This window comes from Urocampus carinirostris, chromosome 6 (assembly GCF_059441175.1).
Source record: "Urocampus carinirostris isolate Australia breed hairy pipefish chromosome 6, RoL_Ucar_1.0, whole genome shotgun sequence".
Taxonomy (NCBI): domain Eukaryota; kingdom Metazoa; phylum Chordata; class Actinopteri; order Syngnathiformes; family Syngnathidae; genus Urocampus; species Urocampus carinirostris.
Window position 1 is genome coordinate 5,789,282 of NC_142354.1, and position 23,568 is coordinate 5,812,849.

General features: G+C 41.9%; 1 protein-coding gene across 1 annotated transcript; it reads left to right on the forward strand.

The window, feature by feature from the left end:
* Nucleotides 1-462: 462 nt before the first annotated feature.
* Nucleotides 463-23,211, forward strand: ccdc71 (coiled-coil domain containing 71). The gene is made up of 2 exons (XM_088337593.1): nucleotides 463-603; nucleotides 21,175-23,211. The coding sequence occupies exon 2, from the start codon at nucleotides 21,185-21,187 to the stop codon at nucleotides 22,235-22,237; it is 1,053 nt and encodes a 350-aa protein (XP_088193719.1). The 5' UTR covers nucleotides 463-603; nucleotides 21,175-21,184; the 3' UTR covers nucleotides 22,238-23,211.
* Nucleotides 23,212-23,568: the final 357 nt, after the last annotated feature.

Sequence of the window (23,568 nt, forward strand, 5' to 3'; positions counted from 1 at the left end):
CGCAGTGGTTAGCGCGTGTGCGGCACAGTTCTAAGGTCTTGGGAACCTACTGTGTGGGTTCAAATCCAGCTACCGGACTTCCTGTTCGGAGTTTGTATGTTCTCCCCGTACTTGCGTGGGTTTCCTCCGGGCACTCCGGTTTCCTCCCACATTCCAAAGACATGCATTTCAGGTGGATTGGCCGATCCAAATTGTCCCTAGGTGTGAATGAGCGAGCGAGTTGTCTGTTTCCTATGTGCCCTATGATTGGCTGGCAACCAGTTCAGGGTGTCCCCTGCCCACTGCCCGATGATTGCTGGGATGGGCTCCAGCATCCCGCGACCCTACTGAGGATAAGCGGTGCAGCTAATGAGATGAGATGAGATGAGACCATGGAATATCTCGAGAAAAAAGGGTCTCAAAGGGAACCGGCTTTTGATGTTTCGGGAGCCGGCTCCCTTCGTTCACTTCCACAACCCTGGCCCTTAGAGCCGTTTAGTTCGCGAACGACACAACACTACCCTTTGCTTTCTATCTTGCTGCCTCAGTCAGCCACACGGCTCCCGTGCAGCCATTTTACGGCGGACCAGCGAGCAGAGAATGAGGAGACGGCGCGGATAGCAGGTAATTTCGCTTCGTGCTCTCTATTTTTTGTCTAATGGGTGCTTTTCGTAAGCCCCTGCTGGTTACGTTTGCCTTAACTAGAGGAAGGAAGCGAGTGAGATGACGAATAGTTGGCTTGGCAGGCTTGCCGGCCGGGGTTGAAAAGCCGCCGCGGCCGCCACCTCGGTAAAAGTCGCTCCCTGCGACGAAAAGCTTCACGTTCATAAGTCAGTAAAAGCAAACACCCTTTATTCAAAGTGTCAAAGTTGTTACTGTCAGTGTCGAGTTAGTGGTACTAAAGCTCACACTTGTAATAAAAAATAAATTGTTATGTTGTTTTGCTGTCGCCACCCCAGTAGGGAGCTCCCGTGAGCACGGTTTACCAGACGTTACGACGGCTAGCTAGTCTGTTTTGTGTATAATGGTATTCCCAAATTTTAATATGACAAATGTGAAGAAATAGTACAATTGTTGCAAAAAAACCCTACATATATTTTATTGGTATATCCATGTTCTTTTCTGAGATTTTTAGAGACTTTAAAGCAGGGGTCGGGAACCTTTTTGACTCAAAGAGCCATAAAAGCAAAAAATATTAATTTTATTTTGGGAAAGAGCCACACCATATATTATGAGACAAATTTACTAAATTGCTAAACCCGCGCCCCAGACAAAAGCATAGTCTTCAGCACATTTATTTTTGATGATTTGATAAAAATTGTGAAAAGAGAATAATGCCAGAGCCCCTGTCCCTAAATCAACAAACATACCACTTTAAACTTGTCTCTTTCTTGCAATTACTCAAGATCGGTTAAACTCCTTTTTACCCTTTTTTTCATACATATTGGTTTCAAAACCAGATGCAAGCAGTTATTGTGTAAAAGCGTCACAACATTCTTCAAATAGGGAGCCTGATGAGCTCACTTTTGGCGCAGACGGCGTAGGGCGAGAGATGGGAGGGAGTGCTTGCACATTTTGCATAGCTCCACCCATCCCTCCCACTCACCCAATTAAATGACTAAGTTCTCTTCCGGTGTTTTGGCGTATTTACAGTTCTGTGGATTCATCATAAGGTATCTGAACACTGAACACAGATTATATAGTGAACTTTTATATAAAGGATTCTTTAGCGTTGTACAGCCAAAACGAGTTTTTTTCCCCCCCTTTTTTGTGTGACACCTTGACTGTAAATTGTAGTGAAAACGTGCCCTATATATACTGCGAAGAAATCACATGTTAATTAGCTTTGGTTTGGCCTTACGTGGACCTGAATTGAATAGACGTTTCAAATTTTGAACAAGATGGAGAAATTTTCCATGCAATCAAATTTGTCTCTGGGCCACAGACACTCATAGAAAGAGCCATATATGGCTCGCGAGCCATAGGTTCCCGACCCCTGCTTTAAAGACTGCTCGTCTTTGTCATCCTGAGCTGCGACGTCATCAGAGGAACACCAGCACCCTAGCTAGCCAGTCGCCATATTGTTTTATGTGTTAATTGATCAAAGAGGAAGAGGGTAGACAAGGTTTTGTTAGTTTTTTGTCGAGAATGCTGTGTTTTGTCAAAGGTAGATTCAGCAATCGTGTAAAAAAAAAAAGGACAAGACAAATGGTTCGAACCGGCAAAATGACTAAGTATTAACTGGGGCTAGCCGGGACTGGTCAATGAAAAGCGGGCGTAGCCTTTGCAGAAAAACGTCACGCTGGCAGACCAATTAATACATAGTGAGCAGCCTGGCTAACCGGGAATCAACAGCCAAAAGTGGCCATGGCTATGGTGAAAAAGAAAAGCTGGCTGAGAAATAACCAACAGACACGGAAAACCCTGCGCTAACGCTAGGCAAGCCGGCCAAACGACACACAATGGGCAGCCAACGAGCACCAACCAGGAGCAAACAGAAAGGGCATGTCCTCGGCCACCCTGGTGCTAACGTGTAGCTAGCCTGAGAAAATGATACCGCAACACACAAGGCGAAAAAACTCAAAATAAAAGCCACACTCGCCTACCTAAAAGGAGAACACTGTTACGAAGACGGGTAAAATTACCCCAAGCAGCTTTTGGAGGTCGAAGCACGCAAGCTGAGGGTAAACGGTCACAAGGCCCCCCAGCGACAGGGTAAGCTAAGTTTTTCTCCCAGTAGAAATGAGTGGTATGCAATCGCTGTTCATTACAATCGCTGATTGTTTCGAAGCGTCCTGGAATCACCATTTTGAAAGTGTTTAGTTCATTCAATGACGTTACAGCTTTAGAGGAAACGAGTCAAATAGGTGTACTTTGAGACAATTTTTCTCGATATCCTGGAACGTCAAATATTTTGCAACATATTTGTTCTTGAATCCTTAGAAATGGTTGTATTTTGAATGTTGTGTTTTCAAGGTTTGAAAAGCGCTTTATTTTTCTTTGAAGTGTTTGTAAATGCTTGGAATTGTTGCCATGTTTCTGGGTACTCTGACTCAATAGACCATGCATTTAATGAAGATCTGAAAAGATTATGTATGAAATTTTGACATTTATTATGGGCTATGCAAAAACTGAAGGTAGCTTTTCTCAGTAGTAAATTGTAATTAGAAGAACTCTCTGCAACTGAAGAAGTAAGATAAATAATAGCATAATTTTTAACACTAATTTAGGGAAAGATTTGTCTCAAAGATATTTATTCCACATATTGTTCACATCCACAAATATCTTCACGAATTATTCAAGGTCTAATAATCATATCTTGACAGATGCACTCGCATGATTAAAAATTGCACAAGTAAATCGCAGATATGTATGTGGATCTGCAAAATAAATGACTCACACCAGATTTCTTCTTTTAATGGTACTGGATAAATTGGAAAATTGGTTTTGAGAGTCTTAAAAAGTGCTTGAATTTGGGCATGAAAAACTGTAAGACAGTGACTTCATGTTCCTTGCCTAATTGAAAACGGGAATACCTTGAATGTTCATGGAAGAGTTTTATACAAGAATTATGTCACTGGTTAAACGCTCAAGGAAAATAAACTTGACTCTAAATAAAATAATCTAAATTGAGTGTTGTCATGTTTGTAGAGCTGTGGTCAGCAACTACCAGGCCACTGAGCGGTACCGGGCTGTGGGTTGTTTGGGAAAACATTTGTTTTCCTATACTCTACAAGCAAAATGGCTCGGTCTTGCGTTGCAGAAAGATTGAAAACTGCTGCTTGGATTGATCGGTTTTTGGGAGCTGCAGTCCCCTATTTGGCCGCCAGAGACCACACGAAAGAAGATGCTCATCTATTTTGTTGGTATTTATTGGGGGTGCTTTGAAACGAAACCTAGTTAAAGACTCTGCGGAGGCCTCAAGTACAATATTGTAAATTTTCACGAAAATTGGTTCTGCCATTTCGGAGCTTATAAAAGAAACGATGCATACTCAAACAGAACATCATCCGTCAAAGTATCGCCTAGAGCTAACTTAAGAATGGAATAGAATATACCTTTATTACCATTGTTACAAAATGGGTTGAACATATTGTGACAACGAAATTGGACGTGGCACTCCAGTTGTACATTTAACTGTAAGGATAAAAACTTTAAAAAGATAATTTACACTAGAAAGTGTGGGTATGTAGAGGCAGAAGATATTTTACATTGGGTGTTTACTTATAGTTTTGGGATCGTATTAGTGCAATATGCAGTAGTGAAAAATAGGCAACATTGTGCAAAGTAAGCATAGGCATGAATACAATTTTACATCTGCATGAGGTAGTGTGTTGCATTGGTATTCCTCCTTAAAGAGCATTTGTGAAGAGTTTCATTTTTTTGTGCAGAATGTATTTAGGGTGGTAATGGCTCTGGGGAAGAAACTGTCACCGAGTTTTGTGTGACCTGTAGCGCCTGCCCTAGGGCAGCAGGTCAAAGAGGTGGTGGCCGGGGTGAGAAGAGTCCTCGATGATGTTTTCTGCTCTGCTGAGGTAGCGAGAGCAGGCAATGTCCTCCAGACTGGGCAGAGAGCAAACAACAATTCTCTGGGCTGTGTCGATGGCTCTCTGAAGTGTTATCCTGTCTGCTGCCATGCACCCAGCATATCACACCATAATGCAGTATGCCAGAATACTCTCCACTATGGCTCTGTAGAAGGACACCAGCAGCTGCTGTTTCAGATTATTTTTCCTGAGCACTCTCAGGAAATGGAGTCGCTGCTGGGCCTTCCATACCACCGCTCTGGTGTTTGCAGACCAGGAGAGGTGGTCGGAGATGTGCACTCCCAGGAATTTGAAAGAGGGGACTCTCTCTACACAGTCTCCATTTATAATGAGTGGTGCTGGGTTCCTGCCTTTCCTCCTGAAGTCCAGTATGAGTTCTTTTGTTTTTGTGGTGTTCAGTAAGAGGTTGTTTTTCTAACACCACGTCGTCAGCGACTCGTCCCCTTCAGAGATGAGGCCAACCATGGTGGAATCGTCGGCGAACTTAGCAATTCTGTTTTTGAGGTTGGTCAGTGAGCAGTCAGAGGTGTAGAGGGTGAAAAGCAGGGCGCTCAGTACACATCCATGGGGGAGCTGGTGCTCAGTGTAAGGGTGGAAGAGACGTAGTTGCCGAGTTTCACAGACTGTGGGCGGTTTGAGAGGAAGTCCATTATCCAGTAGCAGATTTTGTTAGAGAGTCCTAGGTGAGAGAGTTTCTCCACCGGGATCTCTGGGATAATGGTATTGAAGGCTGAGCTAAAGTCCAGGAAGAGCATTCTGACATAGCTGCCCCGTCATCTAGGTGGCTCAGTGCGGTGTGAAGTGCGATGTTTATGGCGTCATCAGTGGAGCGGTTTGCCCTGTAGGCAAACTGGTGGGGGTCCAGTGTCTGTGGTAGGGAGTCCTTGATGTGCTGGGACACCAACCTCTCGAAGCACTTCATGACCACAGGCGTAAGTGCGACAGGCCTGTACTTGTTGAGGCTTTCCACTGCTGACTTCTTGGCAATGGGAATGATTGTGGAAGTTTTGAAGCAGGGTGGGACGGTAGCCTGTGACAGGAACTGGTTAAAGATGGTGGTTAAGACCCCAGCCAGCGGTCCCTGGTATTTCATCTGGGCCATCTGCCTTCCTGGGGTTTACAGTTCTCAGCACACGTCTTGCTTCATGCTTCTGCAGTGTCTGTGTGTTGCTGCTGGTTGTTGTTGGGTGTGGTGTGACTGTTGGTGGCCTTCCAGCTTCAAAGTGGGCAAAAAACTGGTTAAGAACCGCAGCTAGTGAAGCATCAGCCCCAACAGTTGCCAGGTTGTTGCCTCTGTAGTTTGTGATGTATTGTAGAACCTGCCACATACTCCTCGAGTCATTTCCAGCGTAGAGGTGCTCGATCCTCCTCGTGTAGGCTGCTTTTGCATCCTTCATGCCTCTCTTCAGGTCAGCCCTGGCCGTGCTGTAAAGAGCCTTGTCTCCAGACCTGAAGGCAGTGTTTGAGGAGGGTGCGCACCCCGCTGAAGATCCATGGTTTTTGGTTTGGGTAGACCCTGATTTTTTCATTTACTTTGATGTCCATACAGTGTCAGTGTATTCCTGGAGGTCATGTTCAAATACCTCCCAGCAAGTCCGGTGAAAACAGTCCTGCAGCTGAGAGAGAGCTCCCTCAGGCCATGTTTGTATTGTCCTTGTTGCAGGCTTTGTTTTTCTCCGTAGAGGGGTGTATGAGGGAGATGAGGAACACACAGAGATAGTCTGTTCTGTACGCATGTTTGATGTTACTGTATACACGGTCCAGTGTTTTTCCCCCCTGGTTGCACAGTCCACGTATTGAATACATTTGGGAAGTACAGTCCTAAGCATGCCTAATTAAAGTCGCCGGCCGGCGACGATAAAAGCTCCGTCGGGGTGTGCAAGCTGCTGTTTATTGATAGCAGCGAGCAGATTTAGCGCTCCGTTAATGCTAGCATCCGATGGAACGTAAACGGCAATCACAATGACCACCGTTAGCTCTCTCGGTAGATAGAGTTTCTAGCAGTATTTTGTAGACCCTTCTATCGGGTGATTCTGCTGTTATTTTACCACGCGTTATGCGCGTAAGAGGGGGCAGATTTATTTTCTTAAAGTATTTAACTAAGTGAATTCCATCGAATTTAGCCGAATTATTGTCGAATTAGTCTAATTAGTTTTCATCGAGCCTCCCTCTCATTCTCCGATCTGATCTCCCGTCTCTCGTTCTATCTTCTGTCTACGTCTTTTAACAAGCTCGGGTGTTGGCTCCTCCCCCATGGGGCGTGCTGACTCCTCACGTGGCCTCCACCTAGTCGCCACCTCGTGTGACCGGTGCGTCACGAACGCCCCTCCCATAGGGCGCGTCAGGTGCCAGCTTCACCACCTCCTCGCCGAAAGGCGCTGCCACGTCTAAAAAAACTCACACCAACAAAGCTTATCAGAAAGACTTCTCCAAACAATGTCTCCTTTCCCGCGTCACAAGCTCCTCCGGCGTCAGCCCTTGTCCCATTATTAAAATTCCCCAGCCAAAACACTCCACACTTGGAACGGCGCGACCTGTCATCGAACTTCAGCCTCCTCTGTGAAAAATCTTCATTGCATTCAATAACTGTAATTTGTAGAAAATTGTATAAAATTTCTTATAGTCAAATAAATAAAATATAAAATCTTTCAATGTATTTTTCAGGAAAAATAGGAGAGATTAAAAAAAACATTAAAGACAAAAAGATTAACTGGAGAGCCTGAAGCCGCCATTTTGACATTAGCTGGCATCAGCCCAACGTTAGAGATGTTAACGTTACGAATTACTTCATATTTCTCTCCAGCAAAGTGACAATGTGTTGCCTCAAACACTATGTTGACTCACCTTAGAATAGCTGGAGAAATCCTTATTACCTTAATCCACGTTGAGTTGGTACTGTGGTCGACACATAATTTGAATCATGGTAGACACGTGTCGCATTTTAGATACAGCCAATTCGGATGAAAATGCCCCTCAGGACACCTCAGGTCAAAATTGCATCTACCGCATGTTCGGCCGTAAAAAGGTATTTGCCCCCCTGCCCAATTTCTGTGTTTTTCTCATGTTTATCACACAGCCTTGATCGGTTAGTGCCATTAAAGCCTGCTTCTGAGTGGCCGGCGGTGTTAAACCCCGGAATGAGACAATTCTTGTAACACTCCATCGCTCAATTAAAAAACTGGAACTATAAATCCTTGAAGAAAGGCAGTGTTTTGCTATTACATTAGCAGCCCCAGTCGGTTCAAAGCGTTTTGTTAACACGGCTTTTCGAGAAACTTAAAATTGAAAAAGACTTGCGCATACGTAATGTAGGTTCATCTTGTGCTTTCACCTATGTGTACAGCTTAGACCATTGTTAATGCAGGCAGAAAAACGGGCGGGGCAATGGTTTAGCCTATCAAAATGCACAACACAATGCACAATGAAAATCTGCAAAGAAAAACTGAAAAGTTAACCCCGATGTAACGATGGATTACTGCAATTGGATAGTTATCCATTTTTTTCTTAAATTTCGCATGTTATTTAATCGTGTGGCCAATAATAATAAACAAAAGAAACATTGGTATAGGGAAAAATACATAAAAACTTGAACAGACTGTGGATTTCTACAAAAGTTAAATAAAAATGCTCTATCTTAAACTAATTAGGCACAGTGCTCGGTCAGCATCTACATAAATCTATAATAAAACTCTGTCCATATTGTAAGAGATCTTTACGAATCTTAACAGTTAAAATCTAACTTAACAGCTGACGTTTGCTCTTTCGACTGCATGCTTTTAATTTAAAATCCCTGAATCAAGCAGTCTTTAATAATGCTCAAATTCTTTTATAGCCAAATATACAGTAAAATGTACAATGCATGTAATAAAAAAACGCACCGGCTTCAGTGTTACTTGAATCTTACCAAGGTGAGTTGGGACTCCATTTCGTTCAACCGTCCGACACACTCTTCAAATGTTCATGAGTCACTGAGCTATTGCCATGATATGCAAGGTACTTTTTTGCACACTTTGCAAGTAGTCTTTTAATTTGTCATATTCAGGATAAAATGCACCCAAACTTCAAAGTTTTGGTACACGTACTTTATGTTGACGCTGCCATTTCTGTATGTTTATGTTACTTCTCGATACAGACGCTATTGTGCATGAGCAACTCTTACCAGAGATTATATTCATGTAGAGATGCCTCTCTCTCTTGGAATAATGTGTCTGGTGTCAATAGTCGACAACGAATTTCATTCTTGACTTTTTCTATTATCGATTTTTCTCAACCAATATTTGCAGTATTACCCAAAATTTGCCAGAAATTGATATTTTTGGGTAGGGCTGCACAATTAACCAAAATCGAATCGACATTGCAATGTGATGTAGTGAAATTGAGTAATTATAAGACACTGCGGGCTTCTTTTTAAGGATTTCTAGATCCATGTTTGTGAGTGATGGAGTGTTTGGCCAACCAGAATTGTCACAGCTCGAGTTTTACAGCACCGGCCAATCAGAGGCAGGTTTAGACGGTCTATCCATCTACCTTGGTCATATCCCTCAAGTGGGGTGACCGACAGCAAGATACATACATTAACAAAGAAAAATAAAGGGAAATAGATGGCAAAAAATTTTGGACCATGGCCAACCCAATTGCCCAAACACTCAAACAAGTTAGGCAACTCGGCACCCAAGTTGGTCATGCTTTCGTCCCTCCAAATGAAATGGGACACCAGAAAGCGGGTGTCACTCGGGTCAGGGTGACGCAACACACTCTTTTGTTCAACAGCAGGGCCCGACAGCTTTCACTGGTTTACCCCTGCCCCATAATACGGGTGCTCAGCCCATTCTTAAGAACGCGTCCACAATCCCACTATGCTTTCAGAACAAGTTTAGACGGTACTATCCAATAAAGGCTTGGCAAAGTTTGCAAGTAGCACGCTATGACAGACACCCATGTGAGAGCCTCAAGTAAGCAAACGGCAACCTGAACAAGGTTCTCTAGAAGCAGGCACTGTTAAAGGTTAAAGCATTTCAATATGACCAAATACTCACAAAAAAAGCCTAGCACAGAAAATGCACCTCTTTTAAAATTAAAAATCGCGTTGTAATTGCAATATTCGTCTGAAAATTGTAGTTAGTTTTTTTTCCCAAAATCGTGCAGTCAAATTGTAGCTAAGCTTAAAGCACACTTCTATTTTATAGCATATAAATAACCTATATTCTATATTGATAATGTGTATTATTTGCCCTTATGTATGTTTTAGATGAGGGGATGTTGTCATAATAGTCTGTAGTTTGCAATAGTCTTTGATCTGTGCAGCCCTTTGCGACTCTTTGTGTTTAAGGGCTATACAAATAAACATGACTTGACTTGACTAATAACCCAGTGCGCCTTAAATACAGCAAAATACATTGGAAATGCCTAGAGTATTTCTACGTGTGCTTTACTACACACTATACTATCTTTTCAGAACAGTAATGCATTTTCAATGTGATTTTTTATATTAAACGAAAAATTTTAAATTTTTGTGAGTAGTTAACCCACCTGTTGTCTTCAGGTCAAAATGACCTGACACTGTGTTGTTAAAAACCCAGAAAAATCCCCTAGAATGACATTTTAGTCAACTTGAACCCAAGCCGCCAGCTTTTTGATTAAAAGAATACAGGTTAATACTATGTCACCAGTCACATAATTACATCATGCCGTACATCATTGGAAAGTTTAAACTCTTGGGATTCAAGACATGACCATTTCATGTACTTATCAGAGACACATCACGATCAGTATGAAACAAGATACCCAAAAACGATAAAGCCGACATAGCTCACCATTTACGTCCCCTATCAGTCATCAAATGAGTTGAATGTCCGTAAACATGGCCTCTTTACATCCAGGACCGTCAATCCAATAGTGTAAAATGTTTACTCCAAATCACACGATAATGCTGACAAATAAGATATCCGCCTTAAAGCACTTCTGCATCGTTGGACATTGCTTGTTGTAATCCGTTCGTTTCGCTGCATAATTTCTGTTTACAAATAAACAGACTCGTAAAAAAAATTCTACTATGACCGTTAGTTTATAACCTTCCGATTGACACATCTCTTGGCCAATAGCAGGCGCTTTTTCACGGTCCGACATTAGCCTATAAGGGCATGTTTGATAAAACGTAGATTGCCTCGTATAGCTCAGAATATGTTTAGCCAGTAGTAAACAATTTAAATGATGATTGACATATCGGTTAGCCATTGAATTTGTAAAAAGAACGATTCGCATATGTTCGGAAGGTATTCAAATTAGACCCACACTCGTGAATAATTTTTACGCATATCATTATGAACTCAAATATTTACAACTCTTTTAAAATGTCTAAAAAAAAAATGCCGAAGCAAATACAGTTACAGAATTGTTATAGCTGTAAACTTGTCTTTAAATGTCCAGTTTTGGTATACCTACCCTTAGAAAAATTGGTAAAATACAATGTTTAGATTTTAAGTTTGTGATAAAATTTGACAAGGTACCAAGTATCGCTTCAAGCTATCGTCTTGCCTGTTCTACAGCTCGGATGTCCATGCTGCACTCATCTGCAGGAATTTGATTGCACACAAAAAAATTCAGGCGAAAATAAAAACCTTCTATTTATCAGTGTTCCAAATCGGATTACTCAATGTTAGTAGCCCCTATTTCAGTTTGGAACACAACTTCAGTGTCTTATCTTTCAAAAGAGACCACTGCCATCTATATTCTCCAAACGGCTCAATATCTCTATTCAATTTACTTTGGGTACGTCTTGGAATGGGACTTTCGGCGAATTTTACATGAACTGTAAGTGGTTAGAATTTCCTTTACCGAGATTGGTCCCAACAGTAGAAAATTGATAATTATTTTATTCACATTTCCCTGTAAGCTGTGTAATTAAAGAAAAAAAGGTCCTTAAAAAGAAGACAACCCAAGGGTTAATCATATTGACATGCTTCAATAAGAACAGAGGGCGCCCTCTTTTGGGGGGCTTTGTTAGGGTGGCTGTTTACTCACACAAGTGTAATGTCTTGTCATTACACAATCACACTAGGTCACATTGCAGTTTCGATTTATATTTTGGTTAATCGTGCAGCCCTAGTTGTCACTTGTCCATTCCTTGATGTTGTTGGTCTAGTTCTTTTTATGTCTTTCTCTGTTTGGCCCCTTGGACTGTGCCCTTGAGAATGGATTTTGGCCTGTCCTAATGATCATGAGACCTATTCATACCACTGCAGTTTTTGTCAGTGCACTGTTGACAACAGTGCTTTGTAGGGTCCAACGTGCCCTCTGATGGTTTTGCACACTGTGTCATTTATCACATGGCCTTTATAGCTGATTCCTAGAAGTTTCCTTTAGCATCACATCTTCCTGGCCTGGGCTTTTTCTTTCTAGCTTTTCTGTCAGAGTCTAAGGCTCGCAACTGTGTAGGAAGATGGAATCAACCAGCTCTTGTATGAATCTGCGGCTTTAGTTTGAACTATTGTGGCCATGATTTCTGGTTCTGGTGGAGTGGAAAGATAGATCTTCCAGATTGATGTGGATGAGGTTAAAGTGGGGTGTAGAAGTATAGATGTTTATAAGTGCAACCTGGTTCAGAAAGAAGTGCTGAGGAGAGAGAGAAGTTCTGGAAGGATTTGTCCGAATGTGGCAAGTGCAAAAGAAGGCTGGAAAGTGGTAAAACTAGGTGACCTGAATGCTAGAGTGGGTGATGGAATGGTCGAAAATATGATTGGTAGATATGGAGTACCAGGAAGAAATAAGAGTGGGAAGAAAATGATTGCCTTATGTATGGAAAATGAGTTGGTGATTGCAAATACATTGTTTAAAAAGGGGTACGTGAATAAGTATACCTTTTTCAGAATGGATGGTGGACAGAGCACTGAGGGATTGTGTAGTGGTTAGTAAAGGGATTTTAAGTAGATTGTTGGATGTGTATGTTAACAGCGGTGAAATGAGTGGTATGTTTGATCATTTTTCTATGGAAGGAAAACAGGATAGATGGAGGGCTAGTTATAGGAAGAGTGCGAGGGAAGAGGTGAAAATGTCAGGGTTGAATAAGGCAGAAAGGAGAGAGAGTTTAAAGAGAAGATGGGGGAATAGTATAAACAGATTAGTTGAAGAGAAGTGGAGCATGTGGAAATGGAATGGAAGTGGTTTAAAGAGGCAGTGTTGAGGAGTGTAAAGGAAGTGTGGAAGTTGGTCGAGGTATTAGAAAGTGAATGGTGGAATAATGAGGTCTCAGAGGCTGTGACAGAGAAGAGGAGCCTTTGAGGATTGGCTGCAAGATAAAAGTGGTTATGCGTATGAAAAGTATAAAGTGAAGAAAAGGTTGGTAAAAGTGGAAGCAGCTAAAAGGAAAGCAAAATGATGAATGGTGTCGAAAAATAGGAGTGAACTTTGAGGAAAGGAAAAAAGTGTTCTGGAAAGAAGTAAAAAGAGAAAGAAAAAGCAAGTCTGAAAAGGAAGAGAAAGTTATAGATAAGGACGGTAGATTGCTGGTTAGCGGTAGTGCAGTTAGGACGAGATGGGCAGAGTATTTTAGGAGTTGCTAAATGTGGAGGATGGGAGATAAGTGAGAGTCGAGGCGATCGGTGGTATGGGGTGATTTAAATGTGAAGCCTGTGGAAACATCTGAGGTGCAAGAGGCAGTGAAAGAAATGAAAGGGGGGAAGGCGCCTGGGTTGGACTGTTGTATTGCTGAATGCTTGTAAAAAGGTGGCACTGCTATGATTGACTGGTTAGTACGCTTGAATGTGTGCTTTTTAAGTGATGTGGTTCTTGTTGATTGGTGTAATGCATGTGGGGTTTAAGGGTAAAGGTGATAAGTATGAATGTAGCAATTCGAGAGGTATCAGTTTGTTGTCTGTAGGTAAGCTGCATGGAAGAGTCTTGATTAAGAAAGTGAGAGGAAGAACGAATGAGGCGGTGATGGAGGAGCAGAGAAGTTTCAGGAAAGGAAGAGGATGAGTGGATCAGGTGTTTGCAGTATGACAGGTGTGTGAGAAATATTTTGCAAAGGGTAAGGATGTTTATTTGGCTTTCATGGACTTGGAAAAGGCGTATGACGGAGTTGATAAAGAGGCGTAGTGGCAGGTGATGGTAATGTATGGAGTGGGTGGAAAGTTGTTAGAAGCATTGAAGAGTATTTATTGAACAGCAAAGCCTGTGTAAGAGTAAGGACTGAGACAAGTGAGTGGTTCCCTGTGTTGACTGGTGCTAGAGGGGTGTGTGATGTCACCATTGCTGTTTAATGTGAACATAAATGGTGTAAATGTGAGAGTATTTGGCAGAGGTGTAGAGATGATAGATAACAGTGGAACGGTGAAGCAGGTAAGTCAGTTGTTGTTTGCAGATGACACACTGCTTGTGGCGTATGCTGAGGAAACATTGAGAAGGTTATTAATGAAGTTTGGAAGAGTGTGTGATAGGTGTTAGTTATGTATAAATGTTGGAAAGAGTAAGGTGATAAAGTGTTCACGTGATGGGGTGGGCATGGCGTTAGAGATAAGGTTGCATGGACAGGTGCTGGAAGAAGTTTAAAGCATTAGGTACTTGGGTTTTGATGTGGCTGCAGTTGGTGGAATGGGGTGCGAGGTATTACACAGAGTGAATCAAGGAAGCAAGGTTTTGGGTGCTCTGAGGAGAGTGATGAACAACAAGAGTATGAGTATGGATGTTAAGAGAGGACAGTATGAGAGTGTGTGATTGTGCTAACTGTGTTGTATGGTGCACAGAATTGGAGACTTGGAGCCTGAATGCAGATAAGAGAAGGGAATTAAATGTTTTTGAGATGAAGTGTTTGAGGAGTATGTTAGGAGTGAGTAGATTGGATAGATTGAGAAATGAAAATTGTGAGAGACAGAACTGGAATAGTAGTGGAACTGAGCAAGGATGTGGATATGAGAGTGGTTTGGACACATGGAGAGGATGGATGAGGAGCGAATGTTGAAGAGCATCTACAGAGCAGAAGTAAATGGAAGGAAACCAAGGGGAAGGCCGCGATTGACATGGATGGATGTTATTATGAGTGCACTGCAGGAAAGAGGTCTAAATGTAGTGGAAGCTAGAGCTCTTGTTGGTGATAGGAATGAGTGGAGAGGTGTTGTAGAAGGATAGTGGGGTGTTTAGATGCGTTATAAGAGATGTGCAAGGCACCTGTATGATACAGCAGGGGTAAACCAGTGAAAGCTGTCCGGCCCTGCTGTTGAACAGAAGAGTGTGTTGTGTCACCCTGACCTGAGTGACATGGCCCCTTTCTTGTGTGCCGTTTCATCAGGAGGAACGAATGCATTACCAACTTGGGTGCCGAGGTGCTTAACTTGTTTGGGTGTTTGGGCATATTGGTTGGCCATGGTCCAAATTTTTTTTTTTTTTTTTTTTTTTTTTTTTTTTGCTACTTTTTCCCTTTCTTTTTAAAAATGTTCTTTATTTTTGTATGTGTTTGACCAGGTTAGATAGATGGATAGAACATGTTCACTATTATGTATGTGTTAACAATGCCCAGCTGAGCTAAAAGAGCCTTTGTAATCGTTTTCCCACCGTGTCAATTTTTTCGGAGATGCGGCGGAGTTTAACAGTTTCAAATTACGTACAGCACCTTTGAAAACGCCTAACATCAATAGGCATGGGTATGGTAAACCACGTGGATAAAACAAGCACAAAAATAAAGCTGGAACAAAACTTTTGACTTGGTAAAAGTCATCAATCAAACCCATCAAAATCCCCATCCTGTGTTTCTGATCTGTATAACTGCTCAAATTGTCCATTAATTGTGTCAATTTTACAACTACATTAAAAGCAGAAATGTTAGCCTAAGCATCTACAATACGCCAATAATAATAGCAACCTTAGAGTTTGCTTGCATCACTTTTTTTTTCGTATAGACAGTGAGGCTCTGCCCAGACGAGGTGCGATTAGCTACCAACGACATTGTCAGACAGCGCTGTCTCCCACACACAAGACGCTATTTTCAGAGATGCTTCAGGTTGTTTCGATCACTTGTTGGGATCACGTGACTGTTCAAAATGGTGATATAAGTTAAGTAGCCTATTTTCGCGATCTCGCAGCATCATTAAAACCTTTCTGTGGATATGTGCGTGAAAAGTAATGCACACTAAAATGAAAAAAAGCATACCAATTTCTAAGATACAGTGCTATTATCAAAAGCGGTGCCGCAGTGAGCGGCAGCCATTCCAGCAGCTCAGTGTTATTTCGCCCTTTTTGTCATTCATTGTTTTAAGTGTCTGCTCCTTTCTTCTGTGTTTTTCGTCTCGTTTGACAACTACACTTTGGATTACTCTCTATCCTGTCGTTATGGGTTTTAACGCACAAATATGCGTTTCTTCGAGGAATCGACTCCTTGCCCTGAAGAATTCTCGTGCCGGCTTGATGAGTGGGCCCTATCGTGGATGCAGAGCCGGAGCTTAGCGACGTTATAGGTCTTCGGTACCGTCCGTAATCATGGTAAATGTGAACTCTCTACCAAATAAGACCAGCGAATTGGCTGTGCTGGTGAAAAACATCAAGCGTACAGGGAGTGCAGTTTTCTGTGTTTTACGGAAACGTAGCTAATGTGGAGCTACCCGGAGCTATCCGGCTTCAGCGCTGTTAGGGACCGAGATACAAAAGCCTGCGGGAAGCGGAGAGGAGGTGGACTCGCTATCTACGTGAACACGAGGTGGTGTAACCCTGGGCACAAAGATTTCCATCTGCTGCAGGGACGTCGAACTTTTGGACTAGCGTGTGACGTCATACACTCCGCTGTTGCTAACTACAACACAGCACCCCAAGACCATCCTGTTAATTTGTTAATAAACAACAAAAGGATACTGCTGAAAGTGTAAATTTCCCTACGGGGATGAATAAAGTAACTATCTATCTACTTTAAAGAGTGGGATGACCACCATATTCTGCCAATCCATATGTACTGTCCCTGATGTCCATGTGTTGTTGCAAGGTGTGTCAACAATAACATGACCAGAAAATCCAGAGCCTCAATGAACTCCTGGCAGATCACATCCACCCCTGGTCCCTTGCGGCAGGGGAGCTTTTTAACCAACTCAGTGACTTCAACCCCTGACATAGGAGAGATCCGATTTCTCACAGGAAGACTGTATCTGTGGGATTAAGGTGGTTTTCAAAGTATTCTGACCACTGTTAGACATTGTGTTAATGGTGCACTGCTTTCCCCTTCTAAGCCTCCGGATGATGGACCAGAATTCTCTAAGTATTTTTGAAGTCGCCTTCCATGAATGGCCTCATTTAGGTCTTCTAATGCTAGAGATTTTGCATCTGCGACGATCAAAGCCAGTCATTTCTCTTGGTTTTATGTTTCCAAAGAATACTGACGCCAAGAATTGTATGCGCCTAATAGTATGGCAAAGCACCCCTCCAAGAACGCAAAATTAAAATTGCTGTCAGGACAAGGGTCAAACACTCTTGATGAACTTGACCCATTCGAATAAGAAACAAAAGCCTTGAGACTAGTATCAATATTTAGTATTTTTTAACTGTAACTACCACCTGACCACTGGAAGAAACTGAGGCGCCTATGGTATGAAAACACAAGTTCCACACTAACATTTATGAGACTGAGAAGGTGACGAGGACCAGTCAATCATTTTGTAGGAATAGCGGTCAAGCCACAGCGGCTTTCCACACAGTGAAATTAAATCAGCAATTAAAAGACAAAGGATAACAGCCAGCATACCCACTTAAAACACGAGTTGAAGACAGAGGTGGCCCCCTCGTCTTCACTTGTTTGAAGGTATGTTGGCTACTAAGAGTCTGGCAAGAAAAAACTGCGGCTATATGCACTGCAAATTTTGTTGACCAAGACGGGCAACATGGCAAACCTATTCCACCATTTAAAAACGATATCTGCTGCTGAAGGAAAAACAATTGAGCCCCAAACGAGTGCTCACGGACGTTCAGCATGCATCGGGGCCATTTGGGGAAAAACTTTCCTAGAGTTAGCCATCTTGCAAGGCGCTAGCTGTATCCTTACAACCAGCTTCCCTTCTGAGAAGGTATTCACTCTTTTAATGTTTCTCATATATGTGAAATGCTATGTAATAGTTTGTCACTGTGCATGTTTGTTCCGACAATAAAAATTGGTTAAAGCAGCATTGGAATTTGTCGACATTCACTCAGAGGCAAAATCCAGACCTAAAAAGAGATAAGTATCGCAAAAATGATCAATATCGAGCAATAAGAAACATTTTATTGCGATACGTTTTTTTTGTATCGCTCAGGCCTACACCATTTTCTTTCTCATATGTCATTTTGCATTTCATAGATCGCATCTGATGGCATTGCGCCATGGTTTGGATGAGTCCCTGGAACTTCTTAAGTATGTGTGTCAGAGCATCAGAAGTTTGCCTGCTTTACTGGAAAATTGACAAGATGGTTTTGGCCATCTATGACAATATGGTCCAATAGGACACCGGCATATAATTGAATTGTTGCCCAATAAACATGTATCTCCCAGTCATGTAAAGACTTTGTGATCCCCTTAGAACGCCTGAATGGTAGTCCTTTGACTAAAGACAACATCCGGTCCAGTATGGGTGTGAATATGGACTAGTACTCAGTTGTGACAATTAATTTCATTCCAAAAATTGTATTGTCTGCCAGAGTATGAGCGGAGGTTGGGTCATACCTGCTAAGACACTAAATTGCATTTAGCAGTTAACATACTGTACATATTGAGCTTCAAACAAGTCGGCAACATCACTATGATCTGGACTTCAGCAATACTCGCAATGCAATATTTTTGGTCTTCCTAAAGGTCCTAGGGCAGCTAGTATGGTTACTTACATTGTGCTGTAGAAGCTTACTTCACGTCCGCACGATATACGTCATGCTTAATTAATCATTTAACAGCTGATGGGGGAAGTGAAACCCGGTGGGTTCTACCTTCATTTAACAGTAAAATAAACAATTAAACATTTTTAGAGCATATTCTCAAACATGACCAAAATCATGTCCTAAAATAATTGCCGCAGGAATCAGTTGTAAGCGGAATACAATTATATGATCTGCATACTTTGAAATGATGTGGCTCACCTGACTATTTGTTATTCCTACTCCAGCTGAATGGGATCACATATTTAACCAAAGGAGTTCCATTGCAAAGGTAAACAGCAAATGGAGTAGTGGGCATTGTTGGCAACAGTGCTGTCATAGTTCTTCAGCTATTTTTCTCAACCTTTCCCCTAAATTATCACGCAGTAGTTGCAGGTAGTAACTTCTTTCTACCCTACTCCAAAAGCCTTTCCACTGTTTTTTGCTTTGTTTGAACTTGTTGAGTATTGATGGCTATTAGTACTTTCCTCCATGTGTTTGGTTGATTACCATTACCATCTTTCATGCATCCTTTATCTACTACCATGTTGATACTGATGCTGAATCCAAATAGTTCCGTTGAGATCTTTTACAATAATACAAAGTACAACAATGACAAAATGTAACAAATAAAACGAAGAACGAATGAATATATTCTGGGCTAGTTCAGAAGAGTATGTCTACCAGAAAAAACATCGGAAAATTTGTGGGCCGGGATATTATAAGATATGGGCGTGGTTAAATTGAAAATTCTTGAAAGAAGGGGAATTTTACCAAGTGAGGGGCTGTATAAGTTGACTTATTGATATTTAAGTGTTCTGGCAAGGGTCAAAACACAAACCATAAGTAAATGCTTTTCTCGAATACAAAGATAATCAGGAAGTATCTTAAATACAAAAGAAAAATTCGATGATTTAACTAATCAAACAGTTAACTGCAAAACTTATAATAATGACTATATATGCAGCACAGTGGCCTTGGGGGTAGGGCGCCCGTCCAGAGACCCGGAGGTCACTGGTTCTAGCCCAAGACATAACCCTAACCCTAAGACATACAACATTGGCACCTATTGCCTCCCTGCAAAGCCCTTGGAATTAGAGTTTGGAATTGTGGACTTTGGTCACCTAATGACTCCCAACGACTGGTTTTGCGACACATTGGGTGTGTTGAGCGAAGGGGCCGGTAATCCTCTCCTCTTTATCAATTTCCCAGTAAGAGTCAAGAATTCACATGAGTTTGTTCTTGACTCTAGCCACCTCCCACTAGGGGGTATGGCTCCGGTATATGCATACATATATGCAGTGACATTTGACAGTATTCTAACGGTATGTTACCAAGTGTCTCTTGAAATGTTAATGCGTCTTTGCTATTTTTTATATCCATATCCTATTACCAGCTCGGTAGCCTAGATGGTAGGGCCCCCGCTCTGGGACTGGGAGGTCGCTGGTTCAAGCCTCGGCCGAGTCATACCTAAGACTTACAACATTGGTACTCATTGCCTCCCTGCTTGGCGCTCGGCATTAAGGGTTGGAATTGGGGGGTTTGGTCACCTAATAACCAGCTCGGTAGCCTAGATGGTAGGGCCCCCGCTCTGGGACGCTCGTTCAATCCTCGGCCGAGTCATACCTAAGACTTACAACATTGGTACTCCTTGCCTCTCTGCTTGGCGCTCGGCATTAAGGGTTGGAATTGGGGGGTTTGGTCACCTAATGACTAAAATGGCTGCGCCCTGTTTGGCTGCGGCTGCATCGGCTCGCTACAGTTTAACTGTACGGGTCAGGCGTATGGACATTTCGTTCTGTGTGCATTGTTACAAAGAATGACAATAAAAGTAAATTCTATTCTATTTTATGAAGTGAAATGACCTTTTTTTTAACCTTAATGTCATTCGTTGGCAATGTTGAAAAGACGTCATTAACTTAAAAAAAGCCATATGTCACAGTCTCTGATTGCAGCTCATTAGGGTTCTGTTCAAATACTGGTATTTTCATCAGCAGTTTGACATAAACTGTTGGAAACTTCTTCTTTGTGTTTGTTGGTATGTCTTCATATAGTCGAGACTGATTTTAATACAAATCATTTTCATTTTTTTAAGTGCCTATGCATTACTCAGACACTGATGTAGTCCTAATCCTCTTCCGTCGTACGAGAACAGTTTGACTGATATTTTCACAGCATGTCACAGTAGTTTGCCAAAACCCACATTGTCCAATTTCCTTTTTCTATTATGCATTTCAGTGCTGTGCTCTTTTAAGAGATTTTTCTGCCTATTATTATTTCACAATTAATACACTTAGTTAAACCATATCTCTAATTGAGTTCCTTTAGTGTTGTTTCTATGATGCTGATGCTGATTTTAGCTGAGTGTAACGTAAAATAATGGAAATTCATACAAATATATTTCTTGCTTGGTATTTGTAACCTGTTAACCCTAAGATCTCATCTATTTCTCAGTATTCCTTTTTCCCTTTGTATACTGCAATTTGCTAAAAAGGTTCAAAGGTTTTCACCTTTGATTTATTTTTAATCTGCTTCAGTGGTTGGTCCCATTGTACCCCTTGACTTACTCATATAGTACCAGTATCAGGTAGTTAACTCCTGTAAGTGTAACGGTCTCTAACAATGGGTAGATTGTTTGGTATTCAACCAAGAAGGTTCTTTGTTTTCCTTCAACCTGGAAAAAAAAACGCGGTCTTATTTGACAGTATAAATTATGTGTTTGTTTTGGAGTGACATACTGAAACGATCTTTGCCAGGTGTGTTCAGTGATTTTTATTTTATTTGTTCTTTTGAATAGGACTGCTAACATGGCTGGTGCAGCGCGAGGTCCTGTCGTCGGCCGGCCGATGAAATTTGTCAACGAGGAGCAGCGGGCGGTTCACTCGTGGTCCAGAATTGCATCAGCCGGCCGCAGTGTACTGCTGGAAGCAGTTAAGATACTTAGCCCCATGTCCCGGGATCTTTCCAGCACAGAGGAACTGGTTTCTTTTCTGCAAGAACTGAGTGAGGAGGGGCACAAGCCCACCGTGTTGCATAGCAATGACGTGTATCGCTATCGCTCGTGCACAAATGAGCCCCTGACAGTGGACATGATCAAACTACCAAGCCGGAATGTTAGGCCAACAGTAAAGAAGCGGCGAAGGGTTAGAGTTAAGAAAAGAGATGTGCACCCTTCCTGGAACATCTTTCATAGGGGAAACCCCAGAATCCAAGGGGTTCGTCCTCCGGAGCAACTGATGGGCCGCACTATTATCTACAATAAGGCTCCCATTCGGACTTCAGAGACACCCCCTGTGCAATCGTGTCTCCGACTTACTAATATCAAAGGTCTGTCTGGTTGCCACACGGCCAGACTCCAGATCCAAACCACATGGGATGTACCTTGTCAAACACCCCCAGACGTTTATTTGCAGAAGCCGCCGCCTCTAGCACTTTCAGGAATACCTTTGCAGCCTTCCCAGAATGGTGGTGGGGCGTCCACCAAAGCCGTGGCCTTGTTTAGCCAGAAGAACCTGTCTTGCCCCGTCCGACTGGACGGAGCCCTGATTGGCGACTCTGCGCCTGCATTCTATGCCAACGGCCGAGGTTTTCCACAGACTCATACAGAACTCACCAGCAATGGCTGGGGGGAAAGCATCCCCTGCCAGAATGGACTGGGCGCTAAAGAGCTGACCTATCCCACCCGGCAGAGAAATTGCTGGAGAGACAAGAAGCGTTTACGGTCAAAGGTTGTGAAGGTGGACGATTCTCGCTCTGTTGAAGAAGCCCGATGTAAAGCGCAGAAAATCTTGCAGGTTAACCTGTCTCCTGTGATCCAAATTCGCCCACTCAACCACGTGCTAAGAGACTTCCCGTGCTAGAATATAAATGGATAAGTCCCTCAGACCATACAGATAATTTGTTTAGTTTGTGTATTACACAGCTGTCATTTTCTGCCTGCATACTGCATTGCTATATTCTTTCATGATTCTTATTTGTAATATTTTGCATAGGGCAGGTCATGTCTGAAAGTTGGGATACCTTGAAATGCATGGAGAAAGGCGGTTCTTTTCCCAGCAGGCTGGGAACAAAACCTTACTGCTGAAAGAGCATACATTAGTCACCTACTGCACATTTATCTGATTTCCAACAATTTTCCACTTTGACATTTTTTCTTGGTCTTAATTTGTTATATGCTGTTATTTGAATAGCATTTTCATACCCAGTATTCAAGTTTAGTTTAAAAATTGAACTTTACAATGTGCTTCCGTAAAGATAATGACAAAGAACTAGCGGGAGGTATCGATTGAAACAATATTCTAAAGCCGAGGAAATAGTATTTTGATATTTCCTTTATTGTAGCGTTGTCGCTGGAAAGTAAAGAAAGGCATTCAGACCTATTTTAGTAGGTAGGTTCCTAATTGGGTTCAGTTTTATCTTGTCTTTTATTGAGTGTTCTTTTTTTAGTCCCACATGAAAACTTACAATGGTGGAATATTTTTGGCTTGTTGGTTTTGGTAAATGAGGATGTTTGCCAAACGCTGCCTCATATTAAAAAAAAACAGACTAATTCCGTATGCTAGTGAATTTTCAGTGATCAAGTTTCTTCCTGTCCAAAGCAATATGATGCTATACAAATTTAGATTTAATTTGACAAAATCCATTTTCACGGCCATCAAAGTTGGCAATTTGGCTTTTAGGAAAGGTAAATGAAATGAAAGGTCTGCTTTTCTTTACCCACCCATAGTCAGACATTTTTTTTTCCTCCATATTGTTGGTGATACGTGTAAAAACAAAAATTTCCTACGTGAGCTTTGAAAACTTTTTTGTTCAATAAAACAGTTGAAAAAAGTCAGTTTTGGGGGCGATTTGCAGTATGCCACCTTTGCTTATACAGTGCTACATTTCTAGGATTAGAACATCACAATACGTGCGTCTCAGGGCTGAGTCCTCGAAACCTTGTTTTCTCTGGACCTCAAAAACAAGTGATTTTTCTTACCGTACTTGTGTTTCAGAAACAAAATGATTCCCTCATTACGTTCAGCTCCGTGACAATCTTAACATTATTTTTAACCGTTTCAATACTTCGGTAAGTAAACATCTTACACATGCAGTACCTAGCAAGTATTTCGCTCTCAAGAACCTTTTGTCATATTGCCACATTTCAGGTTTCCAACCCAAAAAAACTGGAGATATTCTCAATCAAAAATTT

Bases quoted from the DNA above. Each gene is read 5' to 3' on its own strand.
- ccdc71 (XM_088337593.1), top strand. From the start codon at position 21,185: ATGGCTGGTGCAGCGCGAGGTCCTGTCGTCGGCCGGCCGATGAAATTT.